At 43.4% G+C, this 21,648-nt stretch overlaps 1 protein-coding gene across 1 annotated transcript in view; it reads right to left on the bottom strand.

Moving 5' to 3' along the window:
• Nucleotides 1-17,526, bottom strand: part of aadac (arylacetamide deacetylase) — a 70,481-nt gene extending 52,955 nt beyond the window's left edge. The window contains exon 1 of the mRNA XM_072572059.1: nucleotides 16,989-17,526. Within this exon, the coding sequence (XP_072428160.1) occupies nucleotides 16,989-17,126 (138 nt within the window). The 5' untranslated portion in view covers nucleotides 17,127-17,526. The remainder of the gene's footprint in view (nucleotides 1-16,988) is intronic.
• Between the last annotated feature and the right edge of the window lie 4,122 nt (nucleotides 17,527-21,648).

Below are 21,648 nucleotides of genomic sequence, written 5' to 3'. Positions count from 1 at the left end.
CATTGTGCTGATCAGGGGGAGCAGGCTCATATAGAGGAGAAACTACAATCGAATTGAACTGAATTGAACCACCTGATGCATAAGTTTTTGATTTTGTTTAACTCCATTCATGCAAATGGGGGTTTTGATGGAAAGAACACGTTTATTACTCATTCCAAATTGTACATGAGATGGTCTAGCTGAGCTGCCTTAATAAAGCAATTTTGAGTGGCTAACTTGGCAATTTTAGAGGACAGTTAAGAGCCACATTGCTGTGCACTTGGAGTCACGTAAAGACTGGACTCGGTCACGGTGGTGGATTTCCATCCCAAAACTTATGAACCTGTTTCTTTTTTTTTAAAATTGGCAACACAGTAGTGTCCTGGTCACAGTTACTGATGAGTATTTGTGTTCCAGATTTAATGAATTAACTGTATTTAAAATGCCCACCTCCCATGGTCTGGTGTAGACTTGTGTCATTTGGACCATTAGTCAGAATCTCCAGATTAATAGTCCAGTTACAAATGTATTGCTGTTCCTATCTGGTACAAAAAGTCAAGAAAAGTTGTATAATTAATGTTGTAATCTAAAACTTGCTTTGAAGAAGAGGAGATGAGTGAGATAGCAACACGGGTCTTGGCCCACCAGCTGAAGAGTAAGCAGGAGTCATAACACCTTAAGACATAGGAGCAGAGATTAGGCCATTCAGCCCATTGGGTCTGTTGCACAATTCAATCATGGCTGATAAGTTTCTCAACCCCATTCTCCTGCTTTCTCCCCGTAACCCTTCTTATTGAACAACCTATCCATGTCAATGACCTGGCCTCCACAGTCTTCTGTGGCAATGAATTCCATTGATTCATCACTCTTTAGCTGAGTTTCTCCTTCCCTTTACTCTAAGGCTCTGGCTTCAGGTCCCAGTCTCTCCTACCAATGGAAACATTTTCCCAACATCATACTCTGTCCAGGTCATTCAGTATTCCATATGTTTCAATTAGGTCCCCTCTCATGCTTCTAAACTCCATCAAGTATAGACAGAGTCCTCAAACATTAAGCTGTTCATTCCTGGGACCGTTCTTGTGAACCTCCTCTGAACACACTCCAAGGCCAGTACATCCTTCCTGAGCCGAGAGGACCAAAATTATGCAAAATACTCCACATGTGGTCTGACCAGAGCCTTATTGAGTCTTTTATATTCAATTCCTCTCAAAATAAATGCTACCATTGCATTTACCTTCCTAACCACTGATTCAACCTGCAAGTTTACCTTGAGAGAATTCTGGACTAGAACTCTACACTTCAGACTTCTGAATTTTCTCCCCATTTAGAAAATAGTCCATGCCTCTATACTTCCTACCAAAGTGCATGACCTCACCTTCCCACATTGTACTCCATCTACCACTTCTTTGCACATTCCCCCTAACCTGTCCAAATGCTTCTGCAGCCTTCCCGCCTCCTCAATGCTACTTGTCCCTTTACCTGTCTTTGGATCATCTGCAAACTTAGCTAGAATGCCCTCCATTTCTTCATAGAGATTGTTAACATATAAAAGTGAAAAGTTGTGATCCTAACACAGAGCCTTGCAGAACACAATTTGTCACAAGCTGCCATCCCGAGAAGGACTCTTATCTCCCCCCTGCCAGACAACCAGCTTCTATCCATGCCAGCACCTTGCCTCTAACACCATGGGCCCTTATCTTACTCCGTAGCCTCCTGTGTGGCACCTTGTCAAAGGCCTTCTTGAAGTCTAGTTGGATAACATCCACTGGCTCTCGTTGGTCTAACCTGCCCATTACTTCCTCAAAGAATTCTAGCAGATTTGTCAGGCATGTCCTCCCCTTGATGAAACCATGCTGACTTTGCCCTATTTTACCACACACTACCAAGTATTTAGAAATCGCATTTTTCACAATGGATTCCAGGATCTTACACATGACCGAGTTAGGCTAATCAGTCTGTAATTTCCCCTCTTTTGCCACACTCCCTTTTAAACAAAAAAACAAACAAACAGTCATTTCATCCACTTGTCAGAATCAAGTTCTACCCCAGCGTTTAGAACTCCAGCGGTGAAAATTATCCCACACCACGCAGTATGTGCTACTAGCAGATTGGAGGTTGACAATTTTCCAATACCTTCAGGGAGTATGGCAGCTGCAATAATGCATTTAGCAGAGGCTTAGCATCAAAGAACCAGGCCACAGGTGAGTGAGAGGTCACTAAATGAAGAGGTTGGAGGAACCAAGTGTGGCCCTCAATACTTCCCCTCTTAATCCTATATCCCTCAGTGACAGCTTTGAAAGTAGGACCACACAACCCATTTTCCTACCCCTTCTCCATTTCCTCTCAATAATCCCAAAAAAAATGTCAGCCATACAAATGTCTGAACTTTCAATGAGAGAATCTTAACATTGCCCTTTAATATTCAATACCATCCATCCTGGTGGTTGTTTGTGGGGATTCTATGGACCACAAACCAAGAGCAGGTCAGAGGTTAAGAACTCTATCTCCTGACTCCCCAAAACCTGCCCACCATCTAAAAGAGTGGAACCATATACTCCCCAGTTGCCTGGATGACTTCACCTCCAAACACCACAAGAAGCTTGACACCATTCATGACAAAGCAACCCACTTGATTGCTATCACATCCACAAGCATCCACTCTCCCCACCACTGATATTGAGTACCTGCAGCACTTACCATCTACAAGATGCAATGCAGAAATTTACCAAGGTGTCTTGGACAGCATCTTCCAAAACCCAGGTCACTAGAAGGACAAGGGCAGGATATAAATGGGAACACCACCTTCAATTCCCTTCCAAGTCACTCACCAATCTAACTTGGAATATATTGCCAGTCAGTGTCATTGGATAAAAATCTGGAATTCCTTCCCTAATAGCATTGTTGTACAAAGTGGACCACAATGGTTCAAGAAGGTAGCTTATCACCACCTTCTCAAGGGGAACAAAAGGACTGGAAATAGATTCAGTGACAGAATTTAAAATAAAAATGGTTTTCAGGCTCCCTGTAAAGGATTTTCCCTGCCCACTTAAGGGCCTCAATTAGCATCCTGGCCAGAAGGTAGTCAAAGTGTCCACGGGGTTCCCACCCCAGGCATAACTGGGAGGAGTGAAACACTGTCCCTCCTAGTCAATCAAATGCCTGCATCCCCTGTCTGCTGCCATGTTGCATTGAGAACATTAGAAGGGTCACACAGAATATGCTAAGTGTGTCTTGTTAAAAAAGGGAGATAAGCCCATCCCCAACTCTGCCTGCAGAATGTGAACAAACAGCAATTAAGAACATTGTATTTGATCCCAGACAGGGCTGTAACTTTGACTTCTATCCAATGCTCTCTGCTGGACACTGCTCAACTACTGAAGAAACCTGTCAAAGGCTCAGTTGTCAGTCAGTGCTCAGCCCGGAAACCCCAGGGGCCGGTGCAACCTCTAATGGCTCCAACTGCAAAACCCAGAAAGGCTGAGAAATGGTTTCAAAATAACTGACAACTTGGAAAGTAAAACAAACCCAGATGAAGCATTTTGTTTTTGAGGGGGTCAATTCTCCAAGGCAGCTGACCACAACAGTTCTTGTCTTGGACATTTTATGGTCTGTGTGATTTCACATTTCCACTCCCCCTCCCACCCTTCAGATTCGCTCTCTGTGGCAAGTCAAATGTCACCATTGAGGTCACTGGGAAATTTGGAGAATGTAAAGTAGGACATCAGCTCACCATGTAAGTTGTAACTGTACAGAATACCCCATCCATTGCACTCTGCACAGGGTAAGGGTGATGAAGAAGCACACAGCAGTATAAGCAGTGAGGCACGTTGACACTTTTGACTGGGAAAATAATAGGGTCGAGTGAAAATTTTCTATTTTCTGATTGCTCGGCTGATCATTTTTACAGAAGGAAGAAGTGTAGGAGATTGAAACAGATAAGTCTAAATGTAATGAAGGCATGGCTGAGATCTCAGCCGCTGATAAACTCAGACAGCAGTGAAGGCAGGGGAGTACATTGCATTATAAAAGGCTTAAATGGAGAACATTGGTAAAAGAGACAGTGAATAATGCAAATCAGACACTGGAAGTGCTGTTATCTGCTCCAAACGTAGACTATTGACAACTACCGTCATTATGAGGCACAATGAAATCTCTTGTTTTCTATTACATCTTCATCATGTGCTTGCAAATCTTAATAGTCAGCTGCTTGCACTGTCTAGACTTACATATTCCAAGGAAAGCGAGCACTCCAAAAGCTAGTGCTTCCAAATAAACCTATTGGACTATAACCTGGTGTTGTGAGATTTTTAAACTTTATTCGGATAGGCAGACCTTGCTGTCTGATAATATCCTTTAAGCATGCAATGCTGGCAAATTGGGCTTATTAGGCAAAATCACATTTGATCTTAAATTCAGATATGCTCATACTATTAAGTTTGTGTGGTTCAGTTGAAAGCACTCCAACATGGCTCTAAACAATTGTTGGATCAAGTCAATGTGAGTTGGCTGTCTGCAGCACTACTGATTGAGTTCTTCACTGCTAGAAGGGCCCTTTTGAAGTGTTAACCCAGTGCAATGCATATCTCGCTAATGGCTAGGCAAGACATAAGGCCTGTTTTCACGCTGTAGGACTCTTCAGCCCAACTTATCCATGTCGGTGAGGTTTCCTAAAGTAAAGAGTAGCCTTTGCCTGCATTTGGCCCATATCCCTTTCAACCTTTCCTATCAGGTGCCTCTCCAAGTATCTTTTAAGTGTTGAAATTGTACCGGCCTCTACCACTTCCCTTAGCAGCTCGAGGCATATATGTACCACCATCTTTGTGAAAAAGTTGCCCTTCAAGTCCCGTTCAAATCTTTCCCCTCTCACCTTAAACCTGATGGGTCAAGCAACAGTCTGACAGTCATCCTCATGTCACACCTTGTAGACAATATCACATACAACACCACTAAAGATGGCAGATGGGAGGGAGTTGTCCTTGAAGACCTCAAAGTTGACTCCAGATACAATGAACCTTCATGGTCCCAGGTCATACATAGGGAAAGAAACCTCGTGCTTATTACCACATAGCACTCCACACAGCAGATTAATCAGTGTACCTCTATGTTGAGCATCACTTATTGGAAGCACTGGCAGTGAAAAGGAGCAGAGGATATTTGGGGTGAGGTAGTGTAACATTCATCATCAAGACTGGCTTGACAGCACCACTACTGATTGAGTTGATCAAATTCAAAAGGACACAGTTGCTAGATTGGGTCCACAGCACATGGTAAGAGAACTGACAAGAGGGAAAATTATACTTAACCTCATCCTCACTAAATCGACCTGCTGCAGATGCATCTACCCCTGACAGATGAGGTAGAAGAGACAACTGCACATAGTCCTGTGAGAGGGAAAGTCCTGCTTTGACATTGAGGATACCCTCCACCATTTCCTGTGGCACTATCACCCTGCCATATCAGACCGACTTTGATTAAATCTAAGAACTCAAGACGGGCATCCATGTGGCTTTGTGGGCCATTGCCAGCAACAGAATTGCACTCCAACACAACCTGCAACCTCATGCCCTGGCATATCAGCCATGCCACAGTTATCTCAAGCCCAGGGTTAAATCTTGGCACAATATGAAGTTCAGTTGGGCATGTCAGAAACAGCACTAGGCAAAGCTGGCAAACCTTGCAGAGCTATAATTCTGGATTACTCGAGTGCCAAACAACATAAGCTACAACCGATAGAAGGGCTCAGCGATTCCACAACCAACAGATCAAAGCTAAACTCTGTCCTGCTATATCAAATTATGGTAGACAATTAAACAATGCATTAGGATGGGTTTCTTCCACACATATCCCCTTCCTCAATGGTGGGGGTGGGGGGGGGGGGGTGGGGGGGACCCCAGCAAGTCAATCCAAAGGATAATGCTGAAGCATTTGCAACAATCTTTGCCTAGAAGTGAATGATCCATATCCACTGGTCATTGGCCAAGACATTTCTTTATTGGACTGCATATCTGCTAAGTAGCAATTTTTTTAAAAAACCACATAGTGTAGCACAACGTATTCAAGTTAATTGATGATACAAAGCTAGGTGAGAATGTAAACTACAAGACACTAAGCAGCTACAAAAAGGGTTGTAAAACAAAAACAGGAACTGCCAGAGAAACACAGCAGGTCTGGCAGCATCAGTGGGAAGAAAGCAGAGTTAATGTTTCAAGTCTGGGGACTCTTCGTCAGAAGTGTTAGTAGCTAGGGGAAAGATTGTTATTTATGCTGAAGCCCAAGTTTGGTCGAGGGTGTGTGGGGGAGGGGGAAGAGGGGTGAGGGGAAATGCAGCTAAGGGTGATCAGATAGGTGGAAAGACTGCACATGATCTATATATGCATGAAATGGCTAGATAAACAAGGGAGATTATGGATAGCAGGCTAGGGGAGATAGGTAATAACAAAAGCTAAGAGTAGGAGAAAATGGGTTAACTATGTTTGAAAGAGGGACAGGATTGGCAGCTTAACCTTCCAGGATATCGATCTTTTAGACTCCCTTAATACCGGAGGTTTGGATGGGGAGCAATTTGCGAGGCATGTCCAGGGTGATACTTTGATTTAGTATATGGAAAGTCCAACAAGGGAGGGGGTGGTACTGGACCTGGTATTGGGAAATAAACCTGGCCAGGTGATCAAAGTTTCCAATTGGGAGCATTCTGGAGATGGTGACCATAATTCTATACATCTTCAGATAGATACTTATAGATATGGACAAGAGTGGACCTCGGATGGAGGTGTCAAACTGGGGGAAGGCCAACTATAAACCGGCTTGGGCAAGCATTGGAGAATGTGGATTGGATGCTGCTTGTTTGTGGTAAATTCACATTTGACAATGTGGGAGTCTTTTAAAGACCAATCGATTAGAGTTCAAGACAGGCATGTCCTGTGAAAATGAAGGATAGGAACGGTAGGATTCAGGAGCCTTAGATCATGGGGAAATTCAGCTTAGTCAACAAAAAGGGAATAGACCTGATGTCTAGGCAACTAAAGACAGACAAAGTTATTATCACACTTCACTTTAGCTCTGAAGAAAAGTTACTTAGGACTCAAAACACTTGTTTGCTCTCTTCATGGATGCTGCCTGACCCACTGTGATTGCCAGAGTTTTCTGTTTTCAGTTCAGATTCCAGCATTTGCAGAAGCTTGCACCTACAAAGTCCTTGAAGAATATACAGAGAACAGGAAGGAGCTCTAATGGGGGGTTAGGAGGTTTAAAATAAGCCATGAAGTGACCTTGGCCAGCAGGGTTAAGGACAATCCAAAGGCCTTTTATATGAATATTAGAAGCAAGAGGTGGGGGGGGGGGTGTCTAGGAAAAGAGTGGTCCCACTCAAGGATAAAGGAGGAAGCCACAAAATGACACGACTCACTCACTAGTATCTTTACATACAGATAAAGAAGGACATCACTTCGACTGGGACAACTCATCACTTTGACTAGGACAGGCCAAACAGAGACCCGCACGAGAATTTCTCGAAGCATGACATTCCAACTGGAATTCCATCAACAAACAGATTGACTTGAACTCCATTTACCACCCCCTGAGAAAAAGAACAGGAAATGACATCATAGGAAATGACATCACCAACCCAAGGAAACCCAAACATATAAATAGAAAGCAGGAAACACCAGCAGTATTTCATCCGGAGTCTCACTGAAAATGTTACCTGGTATAGTGATGAAATGTCTGAAACTGAACCTTCCAGCTAACGAACAAACCTACATCCATAAAAGGAGGAAGGTTATGTGTGGAGCCAGAGGAGATCTGAACAAGTACTTTACATTAGTATTCACCAAACAGAGGGACCTGAGGGATGTTGAGGTTAGGGAAAGGTGTGTGAATATTCTTGACCAGTAGCATGATAACCAGAACTGCACACAAGATACCGAACGGGGCCTAACTAAACGTTTTGTAACAAACCTTGCCAACTTTCCTATTCAGTGCAGCAGCCGATGAAGGCAAGTGTGCTGTATGCCTTCCTGACCACGTTATCTACCTGTGTAGCCATTTTGAGACACGTGTGGACCTGTATGCCCAGATCCCTCTGTATTCAGTTCCTAAAGCGTCTGCATAATTCACACCTGAATTTGATGTTCCAAACTTTTCATTTGTCTGGTTCACCTGCCATTTCTCTACCCAAATCTGCAATCTATATCCAGCTCTACCCTTTCACAATCCTCCTCACTATCTGCAACTTGGCCAATGCTCCTATGTTCATACATGCAGGGCCTCGGTGAGTACTGCATGCAGTTTTATTCTCCATAAGTCAGGTTGGTAAAGGCAACCAAAACTGCTTAGAGTTGAATGTAATAGAGGGGATGCAACAGAAGGTTCACTGGACTGATTCCTGGATCCTTCTTTGGAAGGGAGATTGAGCAGAATGAGCATATATTCTCTGGAGTTAAGAATAACAGGTGATCTTATTGATACACGTAATATCCATTTCTTAGGCTTTTTCCCCTGACTGGAAACTAGAGCAAAGGATCATGCTCTCAGAAAAAGGGAATTTACCAGCAGAGAAGAAATTCCTTCACTCAAATTCAAATGAATCTTGACAAACCTCCAAAGAGCTTTGATTATTAATAATCAAAGCAGATATGGATTTTCACATTTGAGGGAAATCAGGGGATCTCAGAATAGGACAAACTGCAGCTGAGGTGACCTTACTGAATGGTGGAGTAGACTCAATGAGTCATGGCCTGCTTTATTTTCCAATGTGCTTTGTTAAGTAAATAAGCTCCTTAAAACAATGTTAAACTGCGCAAAATCAAAGGTCAGAAGTCATACGACACCAGGTTATAGCCCAACCAGTTTATCTGAAACCACAATCTTTCGGACCGCTGCTCCTTGATCACTTCACCCGAGAAGGGCAGCACTTCTGAAGCTTGTGATTTCAAATAAACCTGGTGGACTATAACCTGGTGTGGTGTGACTTCTGATCTAGTCCAACACCAGCACTTCCACATCATACACAAATGCAGTAACAGAAAGCAGCATAATGAATGAGCTGGCTCATTAACTTTTGTTCAGACTGCGTACTCATTCATGCTGACAATTGGATGGTGACAGAAACTGACAGGTTAGCTCTGCAAGGGAATTCGCTGTCTGTGTTATTCACAACACAAAACCACAGAAAAATGTTCCCCACAGCCACAAAGTGGCTTTAACCAAGCAGAAAGTAATCCCCTATTTCCTCCTTGAGATATTACTGGTGATATTTTATACTCAGTGATCAGATAGAATTTTGTTTTCATGTCTCATTGATAAACAACACTGCTAGCAACACACCAACCATTTCATACTGCACTGCAGGTTTAACCTAGATTTTGCATTCAATTCTTTGGAATGGGCTTGAATGAAGAAATCCTTTAGTCCATTTCATCAATATTCTAGAAGCAGCGAATCAGATCAAAACATAATTGAGCAGGGCGAGTGTAAAATTGTAGTCATCCTGTTAAACTTTGGTCTGGGATCAGCAACAGCAGGGAAAAATGTGCTATTGGCAACTCAAGTTTATTTTTAAAGTATTGTATGGTAGTTTACTCACTCTGTTACTGGGCGGCACGGTGGCACAGTGGTTAGCACTGCTGCCTCACAGCGCCAGAGACCTGGGTTCAATTCCCGCCTCAGGCGACTGACTGTGTGGAGTTTGCACGTTCTCTGCGTGGGTTTCCTCCCACAGTCCAAAGATGTGCAGGTCAGGTGAATTGGCCATGCTAAATTGCCCGTAGTGTTAGGTAGGGGTATGGGTGGGTTACGCTTCGGTGGGGCGGTGTGGACTTGTTGGGCCGAAGGGCCTGTTTCCACTCTGTAAGTAATCTAATCTAATTTGAGCACAAGTTCGAATCTTGCTGTAATTAATTTTTGATTTTGTTAAACTGGGTTCAAGTTCTATCTGTGATTAGTTAAAACAAAAGGCACCAGAATGTGATTAAAGTGGAGTTGATAGCTGTTAGAGAAAACCTGCCAACAGGGTCTGTGTGATTTCTGTCCTACCCGAACACAATTGACTCTAAATAGTCAAATCCAGGCACTCTGCTGTTGGGAACAGAACCTATCAACTGCAAAGGACAACTAAGGGGGGAGCAAAAACTACAGGCCCCAACTATAGCTAAGAAAGCACCCCTGCCTCTGACCGGGGATAACAAAGCCAATAGACATTTAAATCACTGCCAAATTTTAGGTTCAGCGTAAAGCCAATATGAGATTGAAAGACATATTCATGACATGGTATATTCAAGGAGGAGATAAAGTTTTCAAACTCTAGCGGCTTCATTGGCGTGGGGTAAAGCAGGAACGTAGCATGGAAATACAGCCATGATTCAAAGATACCAGTGTTGGACTGCAGTGTACAAAGTTAAAAATCACAACACCAGACCACCCGATGAAAGAGCAGCGCTCTGAAAGTTAGTGCTTCCAGTTAAACCGGTTGGACTATAACCTGGTGTTGTGTGATCTTTAACTCTGAAATACAGCAACAGCCAGATCATTCTGAATGAAGGAGCAAGGCTCAAAAAAGGGCAGAATGGACTACTCCTGCTCCTAGTTTCTACAGAAGCAACAATGAAATTATTTCCGAAAGGCCAAAGCTGAAACTGTTTTAATTAATATAAAATGAAATGTGACAAAACTAGAGCTGATTCACAACAAGCTTGACAAGCAATAGATGCACAGGCTATTTAGCTACAATGTCATTACTGGTCTGTACCACCTTGTGATAAAATGATGCTTTCTTGTTCGGATGTAAAGTGACAATGTCCCTTCAAAAACAAAAGGAAAATTGACCTCTTCATAAAACTAGTGATTTCAATATTTACATACACTTCTAAAGCGATGTGCTGTTTTTAGCAGTATGTCCTGGATCATAATCTTATGAAATCCTTATGTCTAATTCTAGCACTGGAAAGCCATATCGGTTTACCCATGACATTGATCCTTCTCCTGATCTTGTTTATCTGCTGCATTTCAAAGGTCAGATGAGAAGTAAATTTGACTGAGATTCAACCTCAAAAACAGCAGTTAAGTTGGCAAGCTATGAATTCCCAAATCAATACTAGTGCATAAAATAATTTGCACACTGACCAGTTTTCCACAATCTAGTTTCAATCAGTAGTCCTGATGCGTTAAATTAACCATTTCATATCATTTAGACCAGTGTAGGATTCAGAGTGGGTGCTCCACTGTCAGATGTGGATGCTGTCCATCAGATGAGACCTTAAATAGAGTCCCATTCTCTGCCGTCTTCCTTACGTTAAAGGTGAAAGAACCCATGTCACTGTTTTGACGACATTAGAAGCACAGCAAAGATTGCTAGGATCAAAACTACAGCATACATTTATACTGAACACAATGGTGATGAATTACTCAGTGCGCTCTGCAAGTTTGCCAACACAAACTGGATGGATGAAGATCCCTTAGAATATTCACCTCCATTGGAAATAAATTTTTCAGATGTATCCTCCACTCCACTTTTGTTTGGAGGTCAGCAAAAGCCACAGAACAGAAACCGATCAGAAGCCTTGAGTATTCATAGGTTCTTGCCTTCAGATCCTCAGGTACTGGGAAGTGGGACTCTGTTTAATGTCTCATCTGACAGAAAGCATCCACATTTGACAGTGTAGCACCTTCTCCAAGTACTCTACTGGTCTCAGTGGAATGAAATGGCTAATTTAACACACCAGCACTGCTAATGAAGCTAAATTCGGGAAAACTGGGTGGCACAGTGGTTCAGTGGTTAGCACTGCTGCCTCACAGCTCCAGGGGCCTTGGTTTCATTCCACCATTGAGCGACTGTCTGTATGGAGTTTGCATTTTCTCCCCACATCTGTGGGTTTCCTCCAGGTGCTCCAGTTCTCTCCCACCGTCCAAAGGTGTGCAGATTAGGTGGATTGGCCATGGAAAATGTGGGATTGCAGGGATACTCTTCAGATGTTCAGTGTGGACTGAATGTGGTGGTGGAAGAGCCCAGCAGGTCAGGCAGCATCCCAAGAGCAGGAGAATCGATGTTTCGGGCATCATTCCTGAAGAAGGGCTTTTGCCTGAAATGTCGATTCTCCTGCTCCTGGGGTGCTGCCTGACTGGCTGGGTTTTTCCAGCACCAGACTCTTGACTCTGATCTCTAGGCCTCACTTCCTCTTCAATGGACTGAATGGTCTACTTCCACACTGCAGGGATTCAGGAGATCTCGGATGTAGACTCCCATGGGTTTCTAACTCTGGGTGGACATATTCTTGAAGGTTTGTAAAAGACCTTGTGCCTCCACCAGTCCCAATCTCATTGTTCACCAAGCATCATCTAGCAAGCAGTTATTGGATTGAAAGATCCTTGGTTCAGAGTCGAGCAGCCTTTCAATCGCATTACTATTATTGCAACTAATGAGCAAAAGTACTCAAAGAAAGTGCAAAGAAATGTGTCTTCTTAGTCTACATCCCAATGATTTTTTGCACACAGTTTGTTTACAACAGACTCTCCAGGCACCGATGAGACAATGACAATTCCAGAGTCTTGGCATTAACCCCAGCCATTCCTTTGAGAAAAAAAACTTTGCACCAAGATCAAGGTTTGCCACATTTATTGGGTCATACTGATTGGCTGCATCATGTTATGCACAGGAAATTGACTGAAAACAGAGTTCATTACGATCGGAGAGTGATATATTTCATGTCGGGGATCAATGTTTACAAATAATCACTTTATATTAACAGGAAACTATTCAAGCTGAATTTGTTGATTGTTTGACACACAAAGCTGGCGAACAAGTATATATTACATTCCATTACAGCCAGCATTCCAAACTATTGCTCCAATCGTCCATTCACAGTTCCACTTTGTCCATTATGTGAGATATTCACTCATTTTTCTGTCACGAATGCTTGTGTTTACTTTCCAGTGCAGCCCATATAGACTCCAAGCACAGAAAAAGAGAAACACTTGTCATATAAAGTCAGAGATATACAGCATGGAAATAAACTCTTCAGTCCAACTTGTTCATGCCAACCAGATATCCTAAATTAGTCTAATCCCAGCATTTGGCTCATATACCTCTAAACCCTGCCTAATAGTGTGATCATCCAGATAACTTTTAAATGTTGTAATTGTACAAGCCTCCACCACTTCCTCTGGCGGTTTATTCCACACAGGCACCGCCCTCAGTGTGAAAACATTACCCCTCCACAGGTCCCTTTTAAAATCTTTCCCCTCTCACCTTAAACCGATGCCCTCCAATTTTGAACTCCCCTACCTTGGGGAAGTGATCTTGTCTATTTACCCTATCCATGCCCCTTTTGATTTTATAAACCTCTATTAAGTCACCCCTCAGACTCTGATACTTCAGGGAATATAGTCCCAGCCTATTCAGCTTCTCCCTATCATTCAAACATTCCAACCCTGGCAACATCCTTGTAAATCTTTCCTGAACCCTTTCAAGAGTACTAATATCTTTCCTATAGCAGGGAAACCAGAATTAAAAATAGTATTCTAAAAGTGGCCTAACCAATGTCATATCTATGATAACTTTAAAAGAAGTAGCAATTAATTAGCAATAACAGTTGTACCAGACAAGTGCTAGGTGATAGCCATCTTTAACAAGAAGTGGTCTAAACATCTCCCCCTCGACAATCAATGTCATCCTAAAACAGTCACTCCTCCCACCACCAGCAACTATATTTGTAGTGTGTTCTGCACGCAAGTTCATGTACTAGTGCACAAACTCACTATAGCTCTTTCAATGACACCTTCCAAACCCACAATCTCTCCTTCCTTGATGCGAGGAAATAAATGTTACCTACTAGCTCCCCTCCAAGCCACCTCCATCCTGATTTGGTAATCTATCAATGCCCCACCCCCCACCCCCAACCTCACCCCTTCGCTATTAGTGGGCAAGAATCCTAACAGCACTGAGTGTTCTTACACAAAAACTGTGGTGGTTGAAGACAGCTGACCACTGCCTTAGTGAGGACAAAGTTAAAAATCACACAACACCAGGTTATAGTCCAACAGGTTTATTTGGAAGCACTAGCTTTCGGAGCACTGCTCCTTCATCAGGTGATGAAGGTGCAGCGCTCCGATAGCTAGTAATTCCAAATAAACCTGTTGGACTATAATCTGGTGTTGTGATTTTTTAACTTTTGTACAACCCAGTCCAACACCAACGTCTCCAAATCATTAGTGAGGACAACTAGTGATGGGTCAAAAATGCTGGCCTTCAATATCCGTGGGATGATTTTTAAAAATACCACTCCCTTGCTTTATCTTCACTGCTTCACATTCCTTAAAACTTATCTCACCTTCTTAATACCTCTAGCTTGATGTTATTCTTGTTTGTGTCAGTGTGATTAGGAATTTTCATTGTTATATTCTCAAAGACACTAAACAAATGCACAATGTTGTTGTCCTTTTAAGTATTACTTGTCTGGGCTTTTGGAACAATCTAAACTCAATCCATATGAAGGGAAACCTTCCAACATTCAAAAGGGAAAGCAGTTTGCTACAAATCATTTAGCTCTTTTCCGATATGCAAAAATAATGTTGCCACCATTTTGAGGCAGATTCTCTGAAAGTCATGAGTCTTTGAACACAAGTGCCAACCTCTACTTTGTTGGTCTTTGATTTGTGGATGCTGCAATTTGCTCACCACTGTACCAGTGTAAAAATGCATTGGACTGCTTTCAACATGCCTTTGAAATCACTTTATGGGGCTCAACAGTCCGACTCTTGCCCACTGAGTCAGGAGGTCACAGGTTCAGGCCTCCCGCCAAAATGTAGAGTATGTAACCTATGTCATCACATCTCTGAACCAACATCAGCAACTGATTAACCAGTCAATATCCTCATTGTTGTTTGCAATACTTTGCCATGGACTCAAAATGTTAACTCTTTCTTTCCCCACAAAAGATGTTGCCAGTCCTGCTGAGTTTCTCGAGCGCTTTCTGCCTTTAGAATGAAGGTCGTGCTAACCTGTTGGTCACACAGTGATAACCGTACTATATTCCAAATGTATTGCAAAGCTGAGTGGTAAAGAAAGGCTTGCATTTATACAACATATTTCACAAACACGGGGTGTTTTACTGGGACTCACTGTTGTAATGTGGAATACATGGCAGCCGATTTGTGTGCAGCAAGTTCCCATTGTTAGCAATGTGACAATGACCAGATCATGTGATGTTGATTGAAGGATAAGTATTGACCAGGACACCAAGGAGGATTTCCCTCTCCTCATTCAAAACAAGGATTTTTTTTTAGAAAACTACCTGAGAGGGTTTTGCTTTTAATCTATCCATGGGATGTAGACATTGCTAGCTCAGCACATACATATTGCCCATCTTTAACTGCCCTTAAGAAAACATTGGTGAACTACACTTCAACAGCTGTAACCCACATGGTGTATATAGATACACCCACAATGCTGTTGGGAAAGTGTTGCTCTGGAGTTTGACCCAGTGGTTATGAGGGGACAGGAATATAGTTGCAAGCCAGGACTGCACAAGACTTAGAGGGGAACTTGGAGGTGGTTCTCATGCACAAATAATCATCCACAAGGTAAGGCCATGCAGCACTCTGTCAGCACTGTATGGAGACTGTAGGTCTTGATTTTTCTGCTGGAGTGGGTGTCCAACTTGAAGGCAAGAAAACTACCAAGGGAGTCGTGACTGCTCTGAATTTATAGAAAGCCTCAATTATATGTGGTTGCAAGAAGCTTAAATATGACTTTTGTTATCTAGAGTGGTGCCAGAATTATGGGAAAAGGTGCTTTTGGAGCAAGGCGGGGGAAATAGGGAGGAAGGGATCAGATTAGTAGTTATAAAAGATTAACAGGGTAAAAACAAGGACTGCAGATGCTGGAAACCAGATTCTAGATTGGAGTGGTGCTGGAAAAGTACAGCAGGTCAGGCAGTATTGGATGCTGCCTGAACTGCTGTGCTTTTCCAGCACCACTCTAATCTAAAAGAGTAACAGCTCAGGCTAAAATGAGAATCCTTTCAGACTGTCACATTCAGATTATTGAACTATTCTGGATAGGAGAGGAATTGGGGGATGTTAATAGACTCAATGGTTAGCACTGCTGCCTCCCAGCACCAGGGACCTGGGTTTGATTCCGGCCTGGGGCAACTGTGTGGAGTTTGCATGTTCTCCCAGTGTCTGTGTGGCTTTGCTCCTACAGTCCAAAAGTGTGCGGGTTAGGTGGACTGGCCTTGCCAAGTTGCCCATAGTGTTCAGGGTTGTGCAGGCTAGCAGATTAGGGATAGAAAATGCAGGGTTACATAGGTAAGGGAGTGGGTGCAGGCAGGATGCTGGTTGGAGTGTTGGTATGAAGGCTATGGGCCGAATGGCCTGTTTTCACGCTGCAGGGATTCTCAGATCAGACACAAGCTGACGTCTTGAGGGCGTTTTCAATTAATTAAATGCAGGCATGAACACATTCGAGATTAACACCTCCCTGAAGGCTGCTGACAAATCTTGGACACATTAAGCGCGTATTTCTTATTATTTCTGTCATCTACACACATATTACAAGATGCTATTTTAAGCTCATAAAAAAACAAATATCACACCACCCGGCTAAATTCCTCGCTATTCAAATCCCATTCCATTTCAGAAAATAAAACGAAAACGGTCTTTGCATTGCCATTCAAAGGTTAAAAAGGAACATTTTACTAATTCCTAACGAGGGGAAGGTTGCAAACAAGAGATGCTAACATTGTCCTTGGGCATCAGCTGTGAGTTTATTTTAACAAAAAGGTATTAGGGCAAACTATTTCTAATTTCCTTGGGGCATATTTTTTAAGCAAAATCGCCCCCCACCCCCCAAAAGCTCTGATCATCTTACACCACATCACGTTTTGCTTTAGGTTCTGTCGAGAGCTATCACTGAAAACTTTATCCAGGGTACAGGGTCCCAAGAGCATCAAAACACAGGGAAAGGCTACAAGGAGCGAGTCATCGCTGCAGAGACATTTGTCAATAGTGGCACATACCAGGTGTCCCAAACTTCGGAAGCAAGCGTCGACCAGCATCAACTTCCACCTCTCGCCCAGTGCCTCCGGGAGAGGGGTGTAGATGTAGTGGGCGAGCAGCGCACTGCTCAAGGCGATCGCGAGCAGCTTGCTCCCCATGGCCAGGAGCGGCGGGAGTCTCGGTGCAAACCCCTCGGTCAACCGGAATTTACATCGAATCAGTGCTCAATCTGTCACCGAGCTGCCGCAAAGGACGTGCCAAACTTTCCAGAGCGTTAGTTAAATAGATATGGCAACACGTGCTGTCATCAGCTGATTGCTTGGTTCAAATCATTGTTCTGATCCCAAGGAGAAGTGGTTGGTTCCTTGCTGCTTATCTGATCTGTTGGGATTCACTCGCGATCCCGAGGCATTTTAAAGGCAGCTGCTTTTACTCAGCACCATGGGTCAGCCGTGACACTTTTTTTTTAAGCAGCGGCGTTTAGCCAATCTAATCCAGGGCAAAAGGTGCAGTTCCCTGGGTCCCTCAGATACTGGGAACAACGTCTTCACTCAAGAGAATAGTGGAGCTCAGTACCACAGGGAGGCTGGGGAAGACAAAAGAGATTTTTTTTTATTTTTCAGATTTTAGAGAAAGCGGGAAGATGGCATTGAGCCAGAGGGTGATTGAATGGTGGATGGTGGAGTCGCCTCAAAAGGCTCAAACGACCTCTATGGTTCTTGGCTTTCATTGATGCAGTCAGAAGTCACCCAGGTTATAATGAAGTAAATAAATAACATTCTTTGAACAGATTTGACTTATGAAAGGTCCCAGCAGATTTATACAGACTTCGGGGTTAGTGTCCTAGATCTTTAAATAAAAATTTGGTGAGAAGTGGAAAATACATTTACTTCAAAAGACCTGTTGGATGATAGCCTGGTGTTGTATCACTTTGTCTACCCCAGCCCAACACTGGCATCTCCACATCCACTCCCTGGCATCTGACTCAATTAAAGTATTGCATATTACTGATGCTGCCTGAACTGCTGTGCTCTTCCAGCACCACTAATCCATATTACTGACCTGTCCAGGAGATCTCCTTCAAAGATTGACAGGGATCAACCGTACATATGGATGCAATTCACTTGAACTGCTTGAGGGATGCAATGTAATAATTTTACTGAGCAGAATGATACGTTCCCTGTGGTGATTGGAACCATGTGGATCTTGATGACTACGAGATCCTTGATTGGGGTTGTTAATCTGGGCTAATCAGAAGGCCTGACTGACCAATATAAACAGGGGATTAATGGGCACCACAGGGAGTGGAGTGCATCATTTCTCCCTCCAACTCTATTTTGATTTAGTCCCTACCCTCCCCTTCACTGTTTTGCTCACACAGCATTGCCCTGTGGTTTGAAGGGCAGTGCTTGTCACTGGCCACTCGGGTATTTTTCATATCTTCCTGGTGGTGGAAATTGAATAAAGATTCGTGCACTTTGTGTCTTTCACTGTGTCTCACATCTACACACACACACCATGGGTGCTGGGGAAAAAAATAAGCACTACCGCGATTAGGCGGTAGTGTGGGGGTTAAAAAAAAAAAAAAGTAGAGAGCTTTTGTGGCATGGTGTTAATAAAAAAAAAAAAAAAAAAAAAAAAAAAAAAAAAAAAAGAAAAAAAAAAAAAAAAAAATAAACAGGGGATTAATGGGCACCACAGGGAGTGGAGTGCATCATTTCTCCCTCCAACTCTATTTTGATTTAGTCCCTACCCTCCCCTTCACTGTTTTGCTCACACAGCATTGCCCTGTGGTTTGAAGGGCAGTGCTTGTCACTGGCCACTCGGGTATTTTTCATATCTTCCTGGTGGTGGAAATTGAATAAAGATTCGTGCACTTTGTGTCTTTCACTGTGTCTCACACCTGCACACACACACCATAAAAAAAAAACATAAGAAAAAAAAAAAAAATAAACAGGGGATTAATGGGCACCACAGGGAGTGGAGTGCATCATTTCTCCCTCCAAAAAAAACAAAAAAAATAGAGAAAGAAAAAAAAGGACATTTTCACACTAAAAAAAAGAAAAAAATGAAGAAAAAAAACTAAATAGAATTTTCAGATGTAAAAAGAAAGAAGAAATAAACAGGGGATTAATGGGCACCACAGGAAGTGGAGTGTATTATTTCCCCCTCCAACTTTAAGGGCGGCACGGTGGCACAGTGGTTAGCACTGCTGTCTCACAGCACCAGAGACCCGGGTTCAATTCCTGCCTCAGGTGACTGTCTGTGTGGAGTTTGCACATTCTCCCTGTGTCTGCGTGGGTTTCCTCCGGGTGCTCCGGTTTCCTCCCACAGTCCAAAGATGTGCAGGTCAGGTGAATTGGTCATGCTAAATTGCCCATAGTGTTAGGTAAGGGGTAAATGTAGGGGTATGGGTGGGTTGCGCTTCGGCGGGTCGGTGTGGACTTGTTGGGCCGAAGGGCCTGTTTCCACACTGTAAAGTAATCTAATCTAATCTAGTAAAAACTCTATTTTGATTTAATCCCTGCCCTCCCCTTCACTGTTTTGATCACACAGCATTGCCCTTTGATGTGAAGGGCACTGCTTGTCACTGGCCACTCGGGTGTTTTTCCTATCTTCCTGGTGGTGGAAATTGAATAAAGATGCGTGCACCTTGTGTCTCTCACTGTGTCTCACACCTGCACACAAAAAAAACCAGGGGATTAATGGGCACCGTAGGAAGTGGTGTGTATTATTTCCCCCTCCAACTCCATTTTGAATTAATCTCTCCCCTCCTCTCCTCCTCTCCCCTGTTTGATCACACAGCATTGCCCTCTAAGAAGGGGCATCGCTCGTCACTGGCCACTCGGGTGTTTCCTTTCTGCCTGGTGCTGGAAGCTGAATAAAGATTTGTACACCTTTTGTGTCTTTCACTGTGCTCACACTTGCACACACACACACAACATGGGTCCTGGTGAAAATATAAGCACTGCCACAGTTAGGCGATAGTGTGGCAAAGAAAAGAAAGAAGAGAAAAAAATAATAAACAGGGGAAAAAAGAAGAACAAAGAAAAAGGAACAGAGGTGTCAGCCATCCTGTCACTCTGAGAGCTGCCTCTGAGGGGGCTGGATCAGTGAGGGGTAAAGGACTCTGCTCTTTCTCCTGTGTTAAAAAAGGAGCGGCTTCTGTTGGTGTCTTCCCATTGAGGAGGAAGAGTTTATTTTGAAGTTATTTTCATTTCTTCTTTATTGTTTATTGTGACTGGTTGTAAAAAAACAGAAAAGAAAAAAAAAAGAGAAAAAAAGGGGATTAATGGGCACTCAGGTATTTCCTTTGTGGTGGAATATAAATAAAGATTTACACACTTGCTGTTTTTCACTGTGTCTGACACTTGCCCACACATGACATGGAAGAAGTGTAAAAAAAAAGAACAGGAGTGTCAGACATCCTGTTCACTCTAAAAATAAAGGGATTTAGCATCGCTTGTCTGTGGCCTGACTCTGAGCTGGCTGGACCGCAGTCAATGTGTTCCTGCTGCTGTTGGTTTCTGTTTGTTTTTGGGAGAAACCTGATTCCTGAACTGCATGAATCATATAGCCAGTTTGTTACCTGGTATGCCTGTTTTTATTGATGACTTATTTCTAAACTGCCTGATTTACAAGTCAATGTGTTTCTGCTGTGACTCGGTTGTCGTTAGTCTTGTTTCACTGGCTGGTTACAGCCTGTGTGTTACTCTTTTCTCTTTTACTTTGAGAAAAGGACAATGTTGATTCTGTGGCAGGGCTTAACTCTTACACTCTGGTTTTCTTTCTTTTTTATAAGTTGTTTTCATTTTTTTTGGTGTTTGGGCTTAGCCCCTGTGGGAAAATGCACCTGCCCAGATGAGACATTCCTGTGGGTAGGCCTGGGCTTTTGTTGATGGACCAGGCCTCTGTAAAGACTGAACATCTGTGTGTGTGTGCTGGGAGTTGAGCATTTGCTGTGTCCTGGAGTTCGGGTGTGGTCTCTGCCTTTGAGACCGGACCAAATCCATGTGAGTTACCTGCATCTTCATAATGTACTGTGTCCCTGTGAGTGGGCCTGGCTCCCTGTGGTTAAACCAGGCCTCTATGGAAGCTGAACACTTGTATGTGTGCTGTGGGGTGTTTATTTGATGCCTTCAGGAGTGGACTCTGCATGCTGGAGTGGAGTCTGCTGGTTGTGGCCTCTATCTTTGATAATGCATTTTGCGTACTGGAGTGGTCTCTGTTCCTGGGAATGGACTCTGCATTTTGAAGAGAACTGTTTATCATAATGGACTCTGTATACCAGAAAGGACTCTGTTTGTTGGTAATTGACTGCACCTTACTTGTTGGGGTTATCACCTGCATTTCTTGTGTGTCCCTGGGTCTGGAAGGCCTTACTGTGAGCTGGGAGGCTCATAGGTCGTCCTGAAAGCTGTCACCCTGAAAACCGGAGGGTGGCTAGGCTGTTCTGATAACCGGAAGATGGGTAGGCTGTTCTGAGTGCTGTCAAACCCAGAAGGGATAATCAGGATGGGCTGTCCTAGAGGTGGTCGGAAGGTGTGTCAGAGCGGCTGAGAGCCAGAAGGTGCATAGGGGCAGGCTGAGATCTAGAAAGCTTGTCGTCCCAGGGAAAGGGACAGACTGTCCTAAGATGGGTGGCCAGAAGGGGCATGGGGGTGGACCGAGAGCTGGAAA

The sequence above is a fragment of the Chiloscyllium punctatum genome, chromosome 6 (assembly GCF_047496795.1).
Source record: "Chiloscyllium punctatum isolate Juve2018m chromosome 6, sChiPun1.3, whole genome shotgun sequence".
In the NCBI taxonomy this organism is placed as follows: Eukaryota; Metazoa; Chordata; class Chondrichthyes; order Orectolobiformes; family Hemiscylliidae; genus Chiloscyllium; species Chiloscyllium punctatum.
Note: the sequence above shows the minus strand (reverse complement) of the source record. Positions and strands in the feature narration are given on the sequence as shown.